This window comes from Phalacrocorax aristotelis, chromosome 19 (assembly GCF_949628215.1).
Source record: "Phalacrocorax aristotelis chromosome 19, bGulAri2.1, whole genome shotgun sequence".
NCBI classification, from domain to species: Eukaryota; Metazoa; Chordata; class Aves; order Suliformes; family Phalacrocoracidae; genus Phalacrocorax; species Phalacrocorax aristotelis.
This window is the reverse complement of record NC_134294.1, coordinates 2,251,194-2,270,323: the sequence shown is the minus strand read 5'-3', so window position 1 is coordinate 2,270,323 and position 19,130 is coordinate 2,251,194. Positions and strand designations below refer to the sequence as shown.

Genomic DNA, 19,130 nt, shown 5'->3' with positions numbered 1-19,130 from the left:
TTTCAAGCAAAGTATTTCGGGCAGTGGTTGGAGTAACGGGGAACTTAAAAATCCCTTAGCTAATGGTAGTTCTTATGGTGCAGGTACAGCTCATGTGAGTTTTTAATTCATAACATGTTTTAGACTTGGTGTATGTCTCTGGTAACTCCAGGAGGTCTGGCTAGAATATGATGGGGCAGAAGAATTGTGTGTAATCTTTCCTTTTTCTGTTCTCACTCTTCTTTGTTGCATAATTTGTTGTATAGTGTGACAGAAACTCAGTTCTCAGTATGTGGTCATCTGATTTGGCACAGCTGCAGGAGCCTAGAGTGTCTAATGAGACAATTTCAGTAGCTGCAACAATTGAAACTGCAATCTTTCTTTACTAATTTATTTAGGAAGCCTGTGCACTTCAGTACTACTTTTTGATACTGTGGCGGATACTGGGGATTTTGCCTCCATCCAAAAACTACATGAATCAATTGGCCACAAACACACCAGAGATGAGTGAATGTGATATTTTACACACATTGCGCTGGTCTTCCCGTCTGCGCATCACTTCTTATGTCACGTGGATCAAGGTACAGCCTCATCTTTATAGGGGTGTTTGGTGATGTTGTTGATGGTAAGAATGTCAGCCTCTTGGTCCTCCGTGCTGACTGCATGTGGGATTTGTTATGTGGGCATGGTGGTGAGGAATAGGACCTTCTGTCCATGTTTTCTAAAGTGGTCAAGCTGGTAATTGTCAGAGTGGTTTATTATAGAGCACTTTTACAGTATGACTGGTCCTTTTTTTGGCCTCTGTAGGATCACCTTATAAAGCAGGGCATGAAAGCTGACCATGCTGCTTCCCTCATTGAATTGGCCTCCAGCAAGTGCAGCTCGGTGAAGTATGATGTGGAAATAGCAGAGGAATACTTTGCTCGACAGGTAAGGTGGCATGAACGCAATTGTGCGTATGGAACTTCTGTTTTTGAGGAATGATTTACACTTACTGTTCATTCCCTTTGTATTTTAAGATATCTTCTTTCTGTGGCGTTGATTGCACAACTATTCTCCAACTGCACGAAGTTCCTAGTTTACAGTCCATTTACACCCTTGATGCTGCAATTTCCAAGATCCAGGTTTCTCTAGATGAGCACTTTTCCAAGCTAGCTGCAGAAACTGATCCACACAAGTCTTCAGAGATAACCAAGAACCTCCTGCCTGCTACGCTACAGCTTATTGACACTTACGCTACATTTACCAGGTACAGTCCTTACGGTCGCTGGGAGGAATACAATTTTCTCTGCATAGGACTTCCTTTGCATTTTGTTTGTTGTTCTCTTAGAGGTAGGTGCTTTCTTTTTATAGTCCAATATAATTACTTTAACTTTTGTCCTCTAGAGTGTCAACTGTTTTAGAAGAATAATAAAAAGTAGCTTCTCAAGCCATGTATGTGAAGTTGTTGTTCCTAAGTAGCCTGCTTGTCTGATTGTTCAAGACTTTCTAGCAAGCTTGCAAAACCAGCTTTTCCTCCAAAGACGAAACCTCCCCTTCACACTCTCTAGGATAGAGCTACTTAAGGTTATTTAACTGAGATAATATCGAGACTGTCAGACCACCAAGAAGGAGAAGGGGGTTTAATTCTTACATTAAGAGTCTGAAGTCTTCTAAACTCTCGTTAGAACCCATGTAGAAGAAAGCAAGAGTAAATCAGCTTTTTCTTTTGAGTGGGCACTTTTCCTGGTAAGTAGCTTAAGAGGAGATAAAAGCCCAGAACTCCCTTAGTGGTATAACACAAAGTACCGGGCAGAACTTCAGAAGTTTGCTTTCTTATCTGTCACTATATTGACACACTTTGTTCTGAAATGCAGAGCTGTTTCCTGAAATAAATCCTTTTCATCTTGAATGCAGATCTTACTTGCTACGGAGCCTCTCTGAAGAGGGCTCCACTGAGAAACAACCCTCTGAAGAGAAGCTCCAAGGTTATGCTGCTGTCCTGGCCATTGGATCCAGCCGTTGCAAGTCTAATACTCTAGGTGAGGGTACTGGATAGTTCAGATTTTGGTCTCTCTGTAGGTGAAGCTCTCTACAATGCTGCCAATGTTCAGCTCCAAAGCTCTGTGCTGGCTAATGTGTTCTCAACCACTTTGTTCAAATGAGTGCATTATCCTGTCAGCAGCAGACTGGGAAGTCTTTTCCTTATAGTATCCTAACAACTGAAACACTTGGGCAAACCGTGAAAGAGTAGCTATCTTGTGGGTTTATCTGGCTTAATGAAATGCTTTATAACCACATTGGTGCTCTGGTGGCATGGCATAGTAAGGGGAATTACGGCACGTTGATACGTTGAAGACTGCTGTGAATTAGTATTTCTGCCATGTTTCCTGTTGTTTTAATAAAGTGAAAGAAGCTGGGAAGCTCTTGAAAACTTTAGGGTTAATTTTGACTTGTAGAAAAGCATGAAACTAGCCCTTATTAGAATTACAGCTCAACTTCGATACAGTTGTGGCTTAATCAAATGATCTAGTTTTAAACTGTATTGTAGAAGCATTCTGGTTTTCAGTAGGACCCATGAAATTACTCTGACTTATGATTCCGTGTTAATCGCAGGTCCAACGCTTGTTCAGAACTTGCCGTCAGCTGTGCAGGCTTTATGTGAATCATGGAACAACATCCATACAAATGAGTTTCCAAACATTGGCTCATGGGTGAGTCTAGTGTCGCAGATTGATCTGGTCTGATCTTAACTCCATAAACTGCTGGGAATGGCAGGCGCTGTGTCTTTCCGTTAAAGATAAACGGTTCTGATTCTTGTGCGTGTGTCTCAATCCGTAGCGGAATGCCTTTGCGAATGACACGATCCCTGCAGAAAGCTACATCGGTGCAGTGCAGGCCGCCCACCTCGGTACTCTCTGCAGCCAAAGTCTACCTCTTGCAGCTTCCCTAAAACACACCCTTCTCTCCCTGGTCAGACTCACTGGGGATCTCATTGCGTAAGTGATGGTTTTTATATTACATTCTCGCTAGGTCTGCCTGCTCTTCTGAATGTCTGTCTTCATCAGACTGTTCAGGTGCAACACTTACTGAACTGGATCTGTATTTTGAACTAAAGCCTTTAATGGAGTTACTTCCCTGTGTAATTCTAGTTTTTAGTATTACTAAATCTAGTAAAAGTACACTTGCAGTGTACAATTCTAAATGAATGAAAAATAGCCTTTCTGTCTTGATCTGGTATCTCTAAAAGTCAGACTCCTTGGGAGAAACCTTTAGTCCTTTTTGTTAAACAGGGGCTTGAAGAAACTGAGACAGAAACTGAGGCAATGTGCGTCTAGTTAATTTCTGTTTTGTTATCATTCACTTGTGTGATGTTTTCAAAGCATAAGTGAAATGAAAGAATTATTTTTTTCCCAGGGACTTACTCTAAGATGTTCTGAAACAAAAAAATAGTTGTTGACGCTGCAGACAAGTCCAAAAGCCATACTGCCAGATAGCGTGGCTGTCTAGGAAAACGCTGTAGCTGTACATATGCAAAAGTAATGTGTGGAGTTTTCCAAAAGAGAACAACTTTTCCAAGAGGAAAAATGGCCAGGTCCCTGTATTTATCCTGGCTGTTCAAGAAGGGTTTTCATCACAGACTTCCATCCACACTTGTGCCTTACTTGTGTGACGTCTGATTTACCCAATAAGGATGTTCTCTGATACACCATACAGAGAATTAACTTGTTTTCTTTTCTTTTCAAGCTGGTCGGATGATTTGAACCCGCCACAGGTGATCCATTCCCTATTGCCCCTCCTTTTGGAGACCAGCACAGAGAGTGTGGCAGAGATAAGCAGCAGCTCCCTAGAAAGGATATTGGGCCCTGCAGAATCAGATGAATTCCTGGCGCGTGTTTATGAGAAACTGATCACAGGATGCTATAACATACTGGCCCACCACTCTGATCCGAACAGGTAATGGGCTGCGTGGCTTGTAGGTCTCTTCCAAGAAAGCCGCCCACAAAGAATCGCTACAGTATGTTTAAACAGCAGTGTCAGTTCTTGAACAGCACAACAGAAAGGCGAAAAATCAGCTCATTTTTATCTGTTGAAGACTTCTATAGGTGCAGACTAAAAATACAAGATATTTGGTTCACAGTACCAGAATTTTCAGCACTGCCGTTCAGGCAGTTTGGGTTTTAATCATCTCTTGTAACTCTGAATGGAGTGTGTATATATTTGCATAGGTTTTTATTGAAGCAAATAGAAAGCTATGTAAAGACAAGCACGAAATCAAAGCTGAAGATGCCAACCTAACTTGCTTTATATTCCTTTGTCTCTGTTCTTGCTGTTTATAAGGATGGCTAATCCGTGCTTTATCGTAGCGAACTAGCCAGATTTGGGCTTCCCACCCCTTTCTCTGTGTGTATAGAGGGAATAAGCTTGATGTGCAGATGTTGATTCTACCCATCTGAAACATAAAACCATTAGACACGATGATGTTGCCTCTTTTTAACACTGATCCTCTCTGGATGGAAGGTATTCAGCGGGAGATCTACTGCGTCGTCTGGTAGAGAATGTAAATGTAATTGGATTTTACTTGCAGGGTGTGTTGTGGAGTGGGGATGAGCACAGGAGAGAATGGGGAGGAGTAACACTGAGAGAGACTTAAAGTATAAAAAGAGCAGCCATTTAGAGTTTGTAACACGAGGAGTCTGAAAGGTCTAGATTATTCTAGGTTTCTGACTGTGTAACTTGCCTACAGCATCATGTGTCGGTTTTTTTTTTCTGAACATCTGGTGGATTTGTTGGTGGTTATGTATGTTTGTTCATCAATTATTTTCCTCCTGTCTCTTGGAAGGAGAGCTGCTTTCAGCTGGTGGAAAGTTTATTAGAATTGTATTAGCAAAAGTGATCACTTCTTGGCTCTCAGAACTGTTGAAATTGCTCCTATATGTTCGTATTTAATACGCATCTTCTGATCCTCAGTGGCCTGGATGAGTCCATCTTGGAGGAATGCTTGCAGCATCTGGAGAAACAGCTGGAGAGCAGCCAGGCCCGAAAAGCCATGGAGGAATTTTTTTCGGAAAGGTAGCCCAAGGACTTTATTTCTCTTCCTTTTCTGTTTTCTCTTAGCTTGTCACTGTTGACACCTAAGTGATGTTAATGCCATTGCACAGAAAGAGAGAGAAGCCTGTAAGGAGAGGATAGTCTTGAAGCAGCGCAGTAGAGTGTGAAAAGATTTTCTGTGTGGGAGAGGACCTAGATAGTTGTCGCTCCAAATAAAATATTCAGCGAGTTCTCATAGCGATCATCAGTGGGGAATCTTGCAAGATGATTGTGGCAAGGAGGTTTTTGGGAGATGCTGGTCTATAAGGCAGTTGCAAAATCCCAAATTCTCTCAGTGCTTCCCTGGGGCAACAGGTTGATAATTTTGAGGGTGGAGGCAGGGTGTTGGCCTGACTTAGAACTGTGAAGACAAATTGTGATGGAGACAGCACAGCACAACAGCAATGCTCTGAAGGGATGTGGGTGAACTGGAGGAAAGCTTTTCTCTATTAGAAAGCCAGCCATTGTCTGGTTTTGCTCTCTACTTGTTCAGTTCAAAATTGAAGCAGTCTGGTGGCTGACTGTTGCACTTTGTTAACATGGAAAGGTAAAATAGGCAAGAAAATCTTGCATTTTGGTTTGGAAACCAATACAGGCCATTTTGTGACTTGGTATATGGAGAGCACTGATCTGCTACGCAGGAGCTCACGAGATTTACAGGTTTTAGTCCAAGATAAGAGTTTGCTTTTTGTCTGAAAGCAATTTCTGTGGCTTGGCTGCTGTGCTGAGCAATGTTATACAAACTATTACTATCTTAAATGTGAGGGCAGATATAACTAAGTGCAAATGAAAAAAAGGAATGCGTTGTCTTTTACAAAGCTGTCTCAATTTCCCCCTCCATATATATAGTGGAGAACTGGTCCAGATCATGATGGCGACGGCCAATGAAAACCTCTCAGCGAAGTTCTGTAACAGGGTGCTGAAATTCTTCACCAAGCTCTTCCAGCTAAGTAAGTGATTGTGGAATCTTTTCTGTCCTGCCTTTCTCCACCTTACGCTGGTCTTGTATTAGACTGCAATATGAAGATGCCTGAAAAAAAAAAAAAAGCTGTAAAAGAAAGTAGAGCGACAGCTTCGTGCTTTTAATGGAAAACCATCTTCAAACATGGTCGTTGTAGCATCTGTCACTCACTAGTAATTTTCTCCACTAGCTGAGAAGAGTCCCAACCCCAGCCTGTTGCGACTTTGTGGCTCCTTGGCTCAGCTGGCTTGTGTGGAGCCTGTACGCCTCCAGGCCTGGTTAACCAGGATGACCATGTCCCCGCCCAAAGATTCAGATCAACTGGATGTTGTGCAAGAGAACAGGCAACTGCTGCAACTCTTGACAACTTACATTGTTCGGGAAAACAGGTGAAGTACAGCCTTTGTCATTTCTTTCACGTGCTGTTCGTTTCTTTTGTTCTCTGGATGCGCAAACTACTTGCGAGTTGCTGACTGGCTTCTTGCTGTCAGCTTTCTGTTTGCCAGGCCTGGCTGTTTGCCCGGGAAGCATTGCTGTGTCAGTGCTCTCGCGGAGTGGGGCTTAGCTGTATTTCAGCAGGTGACGTACCGTGTCTAAAACTTTCTTCTTTTTGATTAGCCAAGTGGGAGAAGGCGTGTGCACTGTTCTGCTGAGTACTCTAATACCGATGGCAACAGAGATGCTGGCCAATGGTGATGGCACAGGCTTTCCTGAACTGATGGTCGTGATGGCAACTTTGGCTAGTGCAGGACAAGGTGCGGGACACCTCCAGCTCCACGGTGCTGCTGTTGATTGGCTAGGCAGATGGTAAGAGTGTCCGTTTGTGTCCCTTAGACTGGTTTGGTTGTTTTTTTCCCCTCCCTGGTAAATGGGGACGGAAGCTCATGTCTAAGAGAGGCTGATCTGTGTCCCCCCATTAAGAACAATCATGAGGTTTCTGTGTCTTTTCTACTCTTGATGGTTTAATTACTGCATTTATGTTTCCTGTTGCTAATCTAAAGCAAACTGAATGCTTGAAGCTAGTGGTGAGAACTGAGTCTATACTTCCCAAAGACTGTCAGTTGTAATGATCTTCTCTGCTGTTCTGCATTACAGCAAGAAATACCTGTCTCAGAAGAATGTGGTAGAAAAAATGAATGCAAACGTCATGCAAGGGAAGGTAAGGCACGGGACTACTGCTTAACTTGCAGGAATAAATCCCAAGCATGAGCCATATCAGCTGTCCTGGTTTGGTTACGGAGTGGGAGTTTTAAAGCCACTTGGTCGGGGGCTGTTATATTTCATTGCCTTATCGCAGCTATTATGGGATCTAAGTTGCCTCTCATTTTCATTCATCTCTATAGCATGTGACTATCCTGGAGTGTACGTGCCATATTGTCTCTTACCTGGCTGACGTCACTAATGCACTGAGCCAGACCAGTGGCCAAGGACCAAGTCACCTTTCTGTTGATGGAGAGGAACGGGCGATTGAGGTGGATTCAGACTGGGTGGAGGAGTTGGCAGTGGAGGAGGAGGACTCTCAAGCTGAAGATTCGGTAGGCAATAGTTACAGCTAATGGTGCAAATGAGATGAAGATTCATTTTGCGGCTTCCAAATCAGAATTACTCAGGTTATAAATTAAGATTTTTGTTGTTGTTTATTCCTAATGTGAGACTGAGTGAAGAACTCCAGTTGTCAGATCTGGAAGAGAATATCTGTCATTTGTGCTCAGACCTGTTGGCTTTGTGAAGTCAACAAAAGTTAAAAGCTGCTTTTTAAGGAAGAAATTGAGTAAGATGGGTTTGTTCCTACCAGTTTGTTTGCTGGTTATGAGCTTTTATACCAACAAGCACCTTAGGTTAGGCTTTTAAGTGCTGTTGGGTGGGAAAAAAAAAAAAGCTGTTACTAATGCATTCTTTAAAATTTGTCTTCCCAATATATTATTTTTGTTACTGTTTTCTTGATTCACTTTTTCAAGTTGCTATAAAATGTTTCCATATCCTCTTTCCACGTGGTGGCAGCTGATACCAGCTGCCTTCTTTTAGCTAGGTGGTGCTAAAACTTGCTGTTCTTAACATGCGCGTTTAGTGTCTGAGGAACGTGCCCTGTGCCATGTGCCTTTACTGTAGCTGCAGTTCTAACACCTTTCTAAAACAACTGTCTTCTTGACAGGATGAAGATTCTCTTTGTAACAAACTCTGTACCTTCACTATCACACAGAAAGAATTCATGAATCAACATTGGTAAGGATCTCAAACTTGTGTTCAGAATTTCAGACTGATACTTCTGGCCATTGAGAAGGAAACAGCCTGTGGACTGCAGTCTGTGGAGCCTTCCTGAGGGACTGCATTTTATAACTCGTATGGCTTATTTTGTGCAGGTATCACTGTCACACTTGCAAGATGGTTGATGGGGTTGGTGTTTGCACGGTTTGTGCTAAAGTTTGTCACAAGGACCACGAGATTTCTTATGCCAAATACGGATCGTTCTTCTGTGACTGTGGAGCCAAGGAAGATGGCAGTTGCCTGGTAAAGTGTCTTCATGTCAACATACAAGCTGTGATCTCTTGAGTTTTTAAGGGCTTTTGCAGAGGTTTCTGTTCTGCAATAAGTTACATCATGATATGAGTGTATAAGAGCCTGAAGACTTGAAGGCCTTGGCTTTATAGTGAACCCTCTTAATTCACAGCTTGCCTGGCAATTTATTTTTTTTACACCAAATAAATGCATTGGCAAATCTCTGCCCTAGTGACTATTGGGATTCCACCTACCTTTACAGAACTTGCAAGGTAGCTTAAGCTACGCAGCAGTCAGATACCACCTTTTCCCATGTTTTCCACTGGAAGCAAACGAAGTAACTTTATTGTAAACACAAAAGGTTTTCTAATAGCCAGTGGAGAGTGGCATGCAGGATGCTGTTGTGTTTTTTCTTTAAAATTACATTAATCTCGCTGCTATTACAATGTATATTCATTTCGACAGTGGTAAAATTGAGGCTGGTTTGGGCTTTCAGCATTGCTGTGTCATTCCCAGGCTTTGGTGAAGAGAACTCCCAGCAGTGGTATGAGCTCTACCATGAAAGAATCTGCCTTCCAGAGTGAGCCCCGAGTGCCCGAGAGTGTCATTCGACATGCAAGCACCTCTCCTGCAGAGAAAGCCAAGGTCACCATCAGTGAGGGGAAGGGCCCTGACGAAGAAAAACCCAAGAAGAGCAGCCTGTGTAGAAATGTTGAGGGCTGTCGAGAGGAATTGCAGTCCCAGGTATAATCATCAGCAAGCTGTTAAAAGAAGCTAGGTTATAGTGAGGATCTTAGGCAGACTGTGTTGGTTATCAGCCAAGTTGCTTGAATTTTGTGCTATTCTTTATGAGAAGAGGGTTCATAAAAGTGGTGTCAGGCTTTAAAAACCAACTGACATGCAACTCTTGTGAAGACTCCCAGCAGGAGCACCTCATGCCTCACTTTCCTTATCTGTTTCTTGTAGGCCAACTTCTCCTTTGCACCTTTGGTGCTGGAGATGCTGAATTTCCTAATGGATGCCATTCAGATAAACTTTCAGCAAGCTTCAGCCATGGGGAGCAGCAGTCGTGCACAGCAAGCTCTCAATGAGCTACATACTTTGGACAAGTCAGTAGAGATGACAGATCAGTTGATGGTACGTTCTACAGGAGTAATTAGATTATGGATAGGTGGGATCGCTTTTAAACAGAAAAACTTCAGTGATGTACTTCTGTATGCTTTCACTACTGACTCAGGTTCCAACTCTTGGCTCTCAAGAAGGTGCTTTTGAGAACGTCCGCATGAACTACAGTGGTGACCAGGGCCAGACGATCCGGCAGCTGATCAGCGCCCACGTGCTGAGGCGGGTGGCAATGTGTGTGCTGTCGTCCCCGCACGGACGTCGGCAGCACCTGGCTGTCAGTCATGAAAAGGGCAAGGTGGGTTCCCTGATACTGTGGGGGATGTTGGAATGTAAAGGAAAATGAAACAGCCTTAAAGCACTGAACAACAAGCAGAATATGATTTGTTCTGCCTATCCTGAGATCTAGATCTACTGTATAGTATTGCATAGCTTAGAAAAGCCTCATTCTTCAGAGAAAAGAGTTCTTGCAGCAGAAACGGTGAAGACTGTGGGGACACAATCATAGAGCTGAAATTGAAATGCCTTTTTCTGCTTAGTTGTAAAGTTGGGCAGCTAAGTTCATTTTGTTCTGCAGATTACAGTCCTTCAGCTCTCAGCGTTGCTCAAACAAGCAGACTCCAGCAAAAGAAAACTGACCCTTACTCGCCTTGCGTCTGCACCCGTTCCATTTACTGTGCTGAGCCTAACTGGAAATCCCTGCAAGGAGGACTACCTCGCTGTGTGCGGGCTGAAAGTAAGTGCCTGACAAACCTTTTTCTAGGCAGTTGCAAACACCAGCTCAAAATCAGATGTATTTCTCTCCTCTGAGGAGCTAGCGAAGAGCTAACTAATTTTAGCTCATCAATCGCTTTCCTACTAGATATATGAAGTAAAAGAAGCAATACTTGTATGAATAATATAATAAATGAGGCAGTGCCTCAAAATAATGCTTTAAGACAGGAGGTAAGGTTTAGTCATGTGAAACTTAGTGTGTTAGAACTAGTCTATAACAACTAGTTTTGTAGCAATGACTCCTTTTCTGTGGATTCTCCCAAATTTAGATTCAGCTTTCACAGTACAGAATCCGCAAGTCTATTATTTAGCTAAGAAACAGCTGGACCCTGTGTGGTTTTGGTTTGGGGTTTTGGTTTTTTGTCTGTGTGTTTTTCTTCACAAACTTCATGTCATTCATCTTAAACGCAGGAATTTTCAATTCCTACTCTGTGAATCATTATTGACAGTAAGAGAAATGCTAGTTTTTAACTCCGTTCTTGGCTTGAAATGTTTATAAACATTTTGTCCTAATGCTTGACCAATCTTTTTTGTTACTCCAGGACTGCCACGTGTTAACATTCAGCAGCTCTGGGTCAGTCTCTGACCATTTGGTACTTCATCCCCAACTAGCCACGGGAAATTTCATCATTAAAGCTGTGTGGCTGCCAGGATCTCAAACAGAGCTTGCTATTGTGACTGCAGACTTTGTGAAGGTATGTTTGATCATAAGCTATTGATGTGTGGTCACCTTCTTTCAGGCGTTAGAGTCTAGATCTTTGTGGAGTTGCGCGCAGAAGGATGTGATAATATTCTTAAGTTAGGAATAAATTGGAAATAGAAATTCGTGGTGTTTGGCTACTGTTGCCATAAGAAAAAGCAAAACCAAAGAACCCAAAGAGCAAAAAAAGCTTTATTTTACAATCTCTGTCTATAGAGATTATAATCTATAAATATCTATATATAAATATCTATTTATAAGCTCTATCATAACATCTAATAGACATTCCCATGTCTCAACTCTTGTCCATTTGCACTGTTTTGTATTGTAGTAGTTAACTATTTTCTTGATTCTTCCCACAGATTTATGATCTCTCTGTAGATGCCTTGAGTCCAACCTTCTATTTCCTCCTACCGAGTTCCAAAATCAGGGATGTCACTTTCCTTTTCAATGAGGAGGGGAAGAACATAATAGTGATCATGTCCTCCGCTGGGTACATCTATACGCAGCTCATGGAAGAGGCGAGCAGTGCCCAGCATGGACCATTCTATGTCACCAATGTGCTGGAAGTCAATCATGAGGACCTAAAGGTACCGGTGACTTCCCTTTCTTGTGGTGTGGACTGCAGTGGTTTTCCCTCTTCTGTTTGTGCCTTACATTTGAAGGCAGAAGTTTCCTTTTTCTTTTTTTCCCTTTTAAGCCCCGTGATCTAGATCAATGCCATTCCTCTAAAGAGAGAAATATCCTTGCAGTGAAAAGGGGTTGGGGTTGAAAATTAAACCCCTTGATCCTTTCATCTAGAAAATGGAGCATGTTTTCCATGTTGGCTCTGAAGTCATGCCCAGCAGGATTTCTCAGCAGGGAGATGGCTTCAGAGCAGTGCTGTTCTCAGAGCGAGGCACCCCAAAGGTGTGGTAGCTACATACTGACCATTGCTGGGGCTGCAGAGGTGGAGCGAGCATTTGCTTCTGGTCACTAGCAGTTTTTTAGTCTTGGGGGCCACTTTTAAAACCTGTCTGCGTTTCACTCAGTGTTTTTACCCCAGCCTGCTCCAAAACAGGAATAGATGAGAAGGCGGCCCTCAGGAAAGCGCTTTTATGGGCTGGGAACATGGGGAGTGCTGCACGTGAGATTGTCATACAGCAGTCAAGCACACAGATGCAGTAGCTGAGGGCGCTGCCTACAGCCTCTGGCTATGCAGTCTCAGTATCCCCTTCAAAAGCCTTTGAAGTATCTGATGGATGAGTTCACCAAGGAGCTGAGCTTAGAAAATTGTCATTTAGGGCTGCGTTCTCTCACTGGTGGGGACGGGGCGGGAGAGAGGCTTTTGGAATAATTCTGTCATGAGAAATTTAAAAGCCTGGCAGAGTGTTTCAGAGCATGTGTGTTTATCTTAAATGTCGTTGCTTCTCTCTGATCCTACAGGACAGTAACGGCCAGGTAGCAGGAGGCGGTGTGTCAGTGTATTACTCTCATGTGCTACAGATGGTGTTCTTCAGTTACTGTCAAGGCAAATCCTTTGCAGCCACCATCAGCCGGGCCAATCTGGAAGTGCAGCGGCTATTCCCGATTAACATAAAGAGGTGAGGCTTATGTGGAAGGCTCCCTGAAGTTTTAATTTCTGTTTATTATTAACAAATATTACTAGTTATTCTTAACACCCCAGCTCTGAATGGCCAAAGCTTGTGGCGAAGATCCCCTTTTTGACTGATGATTTCTTGCTTGATCACGTTGCTCCTGCCCTACTGGCAGAATGATTTGAAACCAAAGCTGGCTGTTTCGGCAGTGGGGCACCGATGCGTTTTTTCCTTCCCATTAGGATTTCACAACAAAAAGGTGGCTTCAGAGCGGCCTTGCTGCACAGTGCGGAGCTGCTACTGGTGCAGCAGCTGGAACCGATGGGATTACCCACCCTCGTGGAGGCTGCAGAGCAGGAAGCCTTTGTTTCCTGTAGTGCAGTGGACCTTGTGTATTGTGCATATTAAGGCTTATTTTCAGGCTCCCTTGAGGCAAATTGCTCTCTTATGCTATGAATGTGACAAGAAAAAAGCTATTCTGTCATCTGTTCTGACAACCAGAGCTGGGCATTTAGGCCACAGGCTCTTCACTAGCCTGGCACAAAGCCACCGTCGTGAGTAGGCTCTGTAGAAGGGTCAGGTTCCAAGAGCTCGCTAGCCCCGCTTGAGTTTGGCTTGGTCTTTGTGTGGTTTTATTTTTTTCCAGCGAGCAGAGTCACACAGATCCTCCTGCATTGGCCTTTGCTTAGTGCCACTGGGTGTGTTGAAACATGGAACTGTGCATCTGTTCAGATAGAAAGATAGCTGAAAGCCATTTTAAAATTACTTCCTTAGTTCCAGGCATAAAATGTTACAAAGTGTCTTTCCTTGAGTTCTCAGGGTCGAGATAAGGACTGTGGATTGGGATGATGGTGCCTTCTGCCCACTGAAGTGACTGTCTCGGGTTTCTCACCTATAAACTGAGCCCTGATATTCCTGGCTGTTCATTAATGCAGTGCTTTGAATTCCTGCTGAGGACAAAGCTTTAACACATTTGAATGGTGATGGATTTTCTGTGTTTTCACTGTTGTTGCTTCTTAAATTAATGTCATCCTGTCCTTCATTTCTTGCAGTTCGAACGGTGGGAGTAAGACTTCACCGGCACTGTGTCAATGGTCTGAGGTGATGAACCATCCTGGCTTGGTGTGCTGTGTTCAACAAACCACAGGTGTCCCGCTGGTGGTGATGGTGAAGCCGGACACCTTTCTCATCCAGGAGATTAAAACCTTGCCAGCCAAAGCAAAGGTTAGTCATAGTTCCCTGCATTTTTGGCCCTACAAATGTGGTTTCTTGTTGTTCCATCAACAACAACGCTAGTCTTTGCAGCTGTTCTAATGCAAAGAGTTTGTTTCTTTAAGGAGCAGTTGGCCAGGTCCTCTCCTTGACCTGCGTTGCTTGCCTTTGCAGATTCAGGACATGGTGGCCATCCGTCACACAGCCTGCAATGAGCAGCAGAGGACCACTATGATCCTCCTGTGTGAAGACGGCAGCCTGAGGATCTACATGGCCAATGTAGAGAATACCTCCTACTGGCTTCAGCCCTCTCTCCAGCCCAGCAGCGTCATCAGCATCATGAAGCCAGTTCGCAAGCGCAAGGCAGCTGCTATTAGTAAGGGACTTCTTATACGTACCTTGTGCAAGGTAGCAGTGCCAAAAGTAGATGCAAAGATTGATCAGCATCATATAGATACTTAAGGCTTTTACAATTACCGGTTAACCTCAAGGCTAAGTACTGGCTAAGTCCGGGTAAAATGTTTCTATAGATATATGTAAAAAATTGTAGTTATGTGGCTCGCATGGGCATTTACAAAGGAGGCAAGCTCATTCTGCAGATTTCTTACCATAGCTTTGCCCGTTTAGAATGCATTTTGTCAAAAACGCACCTCTTCCCTTTTAGCAACTCGCACATCCAGCCAAGTGAACTTCCCTATTGACTTCTTCGAACACAACCAGCAGCTCACAGATGTAGAGTTTGGAGGCAATGACCTGCTGCAGGTTTACAATGCTCAGCAGATAAAGCACCGGCTCAATTCCACTGGCATGTATGTGGCCAACACAAAGGTAAATGGGGCAATTTGGGGATCCTCTTGGGCTTCTTGGTGATTTTATTGTCTGAACTTTTCTTCGAAGGTCATTTCCTTCAAAGGTCGTTGTTCAAATGACCCTGCACAAATCCCATGACACTGTTAGATAAACAGTGGAGGCACCTGGGTACAGACTTCAGATTCTTAGCTTAGGAGTGAATTTTTGACTTCACCTTTCTGAGCTGTGATTTGTCTTCTGCAGCCTGGGGGTTTCACCATTGAAGTGACGAACAATAACAGCACGATGGTAATGACAGGCATGCGGATCCAGATTGGCACACAAGCGATAGAGAGAGCGCCCTCATACCTGGAGATCTTTGGCCGCACCATGCAGCTGAACATGACCAGGGCTCGTTGGTTTGACTTCCCTTTCACCCGTGAGGAAGCCTTGCAGGCTGACAAAAAACTAACCATCTTCAGTAAGTCTTTGTTAATTGTTTGCTTTGACTAACTGTTGGTTTTGCTTGGGTGGGTTGAAGCTACTGGCTTCACCTCACAGCAGGGAGGGTTTCCACAAGCTGTTCGTTTGACCTGACTACAAAAGAGTTCGAGGGGTGGATCCTGAACCTGTAATAATTTTATTTATGGCCCAGTTTCTTGCTGCAGTGGATGAATGTGCAATAGCTCAGTTCAGCTCAGTAGTGTTGTGTTGAGGTTATAGAGGAGGAAAGTGGCCTTGGAAAGGAGATGAAGCAGTCAGAGTTGCTGTGTATTAATGATGCAGTGTAATGGCTATCCTGACCTTTTAGAGGCTACGCTTGTTTGTATTCAGACAAGATTGTTTTGATAATTTTTAAAAAATTTCTTTCATCGCTGCAGTTGGGGCTTCTGTGGATCCTGCTGGAGTCACAATGATGGATTCCATAAAAATTTATGGCAAAACCAAAGAGCAGTTTGGATGGCCTGATGAGCCTCCCGAGGATTTCCCATCTGCTTCAGTGAGCAACGTTTGTCCCCCGAACCTGAATCAAGGGAATGGCACTGGAGACACGGAGTCGGCCACCCCTGCTGCTGCCAGTGGGACTGTCCTGGAGAGGTATTTCTGCAGGCTTTCTTCCATCTCTCCGTAAGGATGGGTAGTTGCTCTAGAGGGGACCTAGGTACGCTGTGCGCCTTTCTTAACTGGGAGAACTCACAGCAGTTAATGATTCGCTCTCAGGGCTACACAAAGCAACAACTGAAAAGTCAATGATTATCTTCCAAGGAGGGCTTTGTGCTCACTCATCATTTATCTGGTGGAGTTGATGGATAGATCTGTGTGCATGCTTCACGTTGCTAAGTTCATTTGTTACAGCAGTCTTGAAGAGCTAAAAGATTTCTGCCTTCTTGGTACATTTTTCTCATTTCAAGCTGGCCCTTTTTCATTCCCTAGAGCTCACAAAGGTTAGGCCTCTCTGAAGTTAAGTTCCGTTTTGAGGAGGACTTTGTGCGTGACCTTGCTTTAGGCGAGTAATTCCCACCAACTTACCTTGCAGCCTGCATGTCTCGGGTTTAACTGCTGTGGTGGAGAAAGTCTCAGGTCCACATCGCCCCCAGTATCCCTACTGAGAGTCACATATGTCCAGCTCACCCTTGCAGTTTAACAGAAGAAAGAGAACTTTTTTTTTTATATCTACCCCATTTTCTTTCCCTGAGCTCATACAGCCTGTGCCATAAGGGTTGTAGAAAGCCTGGCAAGCTAGCAAGGATAGGAGGGAAACAGATCAGAGAGGAGCTGGCACTGCTGAAAAAACGAGCATTTTCAGGGATGCGCTGCTTGACTGAGCAAATGGTGGTTAATTTTGTCTTACTGAAATTCTCAGGTGGAGGTTCAGGGCTTGAAGTGGCAGTTATGTCCTTTAATATTTTGGCCATCCTTTAATATTTTGTCTAACAGTTCATGGAATTTTTTTTCCTGTGCTTAATTTCTCTTTTCTTCCCTCCTATGCTGTGACATCTCCACAAGATGTCCCTCTCTGCACAGACATGCTTTCTGGTTTTCCAGAGCAGTGGGATTATATTCCAAAAACTCAGAATCAAAAAATTACTCTTTTTATTTTTACTTAGATGTTACAGAATGCAGCATGGTTACTTTATAAATGTCCTCTTGAGTAGGAACAACAGGCAAGAGGCAGCTTTCCTATCAGAAGTTTGGTGCCTGTACTTCAAATTTAACCTTCCGTAGTGCTTTAAGTAATGTGCTTGGTTTCTCTGTGCTAGGTGGCCTGGGTCTCCTTCATTTGTTTTGCTATTAGGCAAGTGTCTGCTGCCCAGATAGAGAGAACCCTGCTTAGATTTACTGTATATAGCGCTCTCCCGGCTTCCTGATTCCCCCATTTAATTTGCTTTTTGCTTAGAATGTGTTCTAGGGAGTTTTTCTGTGAGCTTTACACTTTTTTTTTTCCTTTTTCTTTGCTCCCCCAAAGTTCTGAAACTGAGTCCCTAACCACCCTGGACCGGTTAGTATGCCATCCTTTTCTCTGCACGAATGGGTGTGTGTCAGAGAGACAGAACACATGATGTGGCTTTTGTTGACTGTTTTTTTTTTTTGTTTGTTTTCCAAGTGACATTTGCTTCTTTACATTCTGGTCATTGCATGGCAGATGGTTTAGCGAAATGTAAAGATGAGGTGGTTTGCGGATTTTTGCTGTATGCAGCGTAACTGTTGCTTATTTGACAGACTCCTCTTTTCCCTTTTTTCTCCCCTCCTTGCGTCTTTTTGTCCCACTTATATTCCCTTACTAGCTTTGTGGAGGGTGGCTGCGGGTAGGGGAACGTAATGTTATTTATCGCCACCAGACCAGACAATTGTTCCTTCTACCTCATAGCCAATCCTACACTGTTATTTCTCCCCTTAATGCTATCTCTTCCCTCCTTTTTCCTGTATTCTTCCACTGCTCCTTCTGGTGTGTCAGATGGCGTTTCAGGTAGTTCTACCACGGGGCGCGAAGTGGTGCTGCAAGGCAGATTCAGCACTTCGCCGCAAGTTGTAAATAAGGTTTTCCCCTTGGGGCGAGTGTTTTACTAGCCTGCCTTACCCCTGTCAAAAGTTTGGACTTTGGCATCTCTCGCTTGGGTCACACCCAGTGCTCCAAGTTAATTTTCCTCTGGAATATTTTGCGCTGAAACTCCAAATTGGAAGGAGCAACCTGTGTGAAAATAGCAAGCGAGTAGAATCTTGCTCCCTTAGAAAAGTCGGTTACGCTTTTTCCCATGTGTCATACCAACCCTTGATCTGCAGTCATATGTACGTCTGTGGGCCATGGTGAATTGGTACTGTCAAGACAATCCAAGTTATCCCTGCTGCAGGCTGTGTAAGGAAATGTTTTATCCTCTTTGGTAGAGAAAAGCCCCTGTCTTTCAGCTGTGGATTATTAAAGCAGTCCTAAGTTTGTCTGTGAGCGTGAGCCAGGTTTAACTCTGGTCTGTAACACAATGAAATGATATGCATGGTGCCTGTGGCAGGTTTTATCATGCTTTGATTTTGTACTTGGCATTCGTTAGCTGTCTCTGAGCTACTCATGACTGTAGCCCGCATAAAGCAAAGTGCTAAGGAGAGAGAAGAGTTGCTGTACTCAAGCCTGCTTTCCTTTCTCCCTTCAGGCTAGTAGTGAGTTCTTTAGAAGCGCTGGAAAGCTGCTTTGCTGTAGGACCAGTCAACGAGAAGGCAAGTAACTTTCTGAATACATTCTTGAGCTTTCAGAGATGGGGGAGGAGGGGCAAGATCAGCAGCACCTCCTGCAGCCCTGGGGGCCTGATACGAAAAGAGAGCTGCATCCGTTTTGCTCAGAGCACTGATCTGAAAGTTGACTTAGCGAAAAGCATTTGAAACTAGTTTAGAATGACAATTGGCATTTGCATTTAGTGCTGGTGGGATTGTTGTGCTGTAGAGTGACCTCGTTTACAAAAACATCAGAGTAGAAGCCCATAAATCTCAAAAGGGTTTTTCTTGGGTAGATATGTGAAGTGTTCCTTCAATGTCAAGGAATAAATTGATGAGGCTATCAAAACTGTATTGAAGGAAGGCAGAAACTTGTACGCACAGTGCGAGGAGGGGAGGGAGCTGCAGGTACACTGAGAAATCGGACTCATGCATCACCTTAATGGTAAAAGTACTGAAGAATGTATTTTGTCTGTTTTTTGGGAGCAGGAGAAGAATAAGGTGGCAGCTCAGGAGCTGGCTACTATGCTGCTGTCCATGCCAGCTCCTTCCAGCGTCCAGCAGCAGACCAAGAGCCTCTTGGCTAGCTTGCACACCAGTCGCTCAGCATACCATAACCACAAGGTAACGCGGTGCAGGGGTTTCTATGTCCCCTGTAACTTGCAAGTTTATGGTTGAGGTGCAGCACGTCCCGTCCCCACCCAGAATGCCCTTCCTCCATGTAGAGTAAACCTGCTGGCTGATTTTA

At 43.9% G+C, this 19,130-nt stretch overlaps 1 protein-coding gene across 6 annotated transcripts in view; it reads left to right on the top strand.

Moving 5' to 3' along the window:
- UBR4 (ubiquitin protein ligase E3 component n-recognin 4) overlaps nt 1-19,130 on the top strand; it is an 80,374-nt gene that overhangs the window by 16,938 nt on the left and 44,306 nt on the right. For 3 of the 6 annotated variants that reach the window (XM_075114238.1, XM_075114237.1, XM_075114242.1), the window contains exons 23-52: nt 378-560; nt 787-909; nt 999-1,228; nt 1,876-2,000; nt 2,575-2,672; nt 2,800-2,957; nt 3,706-3,915; nt 4,930-5,031; nt 5,899-5,999; nt 6,201-6,399; nt 6,629-6,817; nt 7,106-7,169; nt 7,354-7,545; nt 8,163-8,233; nt 8,371-8,518; nt 9,023-9,250; nt 9,473-9,643; nt 9,744-9,926; nt 10,206-10,364; nt 10,945-11,097; nt 11,465-11,692; nt 12,528-12,685; nt 13,732-13,903; nt 14,066-14,267; nt 14,556-14,719; nt 14,945-15,161; nt 15,562-15,778; nt 17,148-17,180; nt 18,325-18,388; nt 18,872-19,006. In XM_075114238.1, coding sequence (XP_074970339.1) covers nt 378-560; nt 787-909; nt 999-1,228; nt 1,876-2,000; nt 2,575-2,672; nt 2,800-2,957; nt 3,706-3,915; nt 4,930-5,031; nt 5,899-5,999; nt 6,201-6,399; nt 6,629-6,817; nt 7,106-7,169; nt 7,354-7,545; nt 8,163-8,233; nt 8,371-8,518; nt 9,023-9,250; nt 9,473-9,643; nt 9,744-9,926; nt 10,206-10,364; nt 10,945-11,097; nt 11,465-11,692; nt 12,528-12,685; nt 13,732-13,903; nt 14,066-14,267; nt 14,556-14,719; nt 14,945-15,161; nt 15,562-15,778; nt 17,148-17,180; nt 18,325-18,388; nt 18,872-19,006 — 4,677 coding nt within the window. The remainder of the gene's footprint in view (nt 1-377; nt 561-786; nt 910-998; nt 1,229-1,875; nt 2,001-2,574; nt 2,673-2,799; nt 2,958-3,705; nt 3,916-4,929; nt 5,032-5,898; nt 6,000-6,200; nt 6,400-6,628; nt 6,818-7,105; nt 7,170-7,353; nt 7,546-8,162; nt 8,234-8,370; nt 8,519-9,022; nt 9,251-9,472; nt 9,644-9,743; nt 9,927-10,205; nt 10,365-10,944; nt 11,098-11,464; nt 11,693-12,527; nt 12,686-13,731; nt 13,904-14,065; nt 14,268-14,555; nt 14,720-14,944; nt 15,162-15,561; nt 15,779-17,147; nt 17,181-18,324; nt 18,389-18,871; nt 19,007-19,130) is intronic. The other 3 variants (XM_075114241.1, XM_075114240.1, XM_075114239.1) reach the window with 1 other exon arrangement.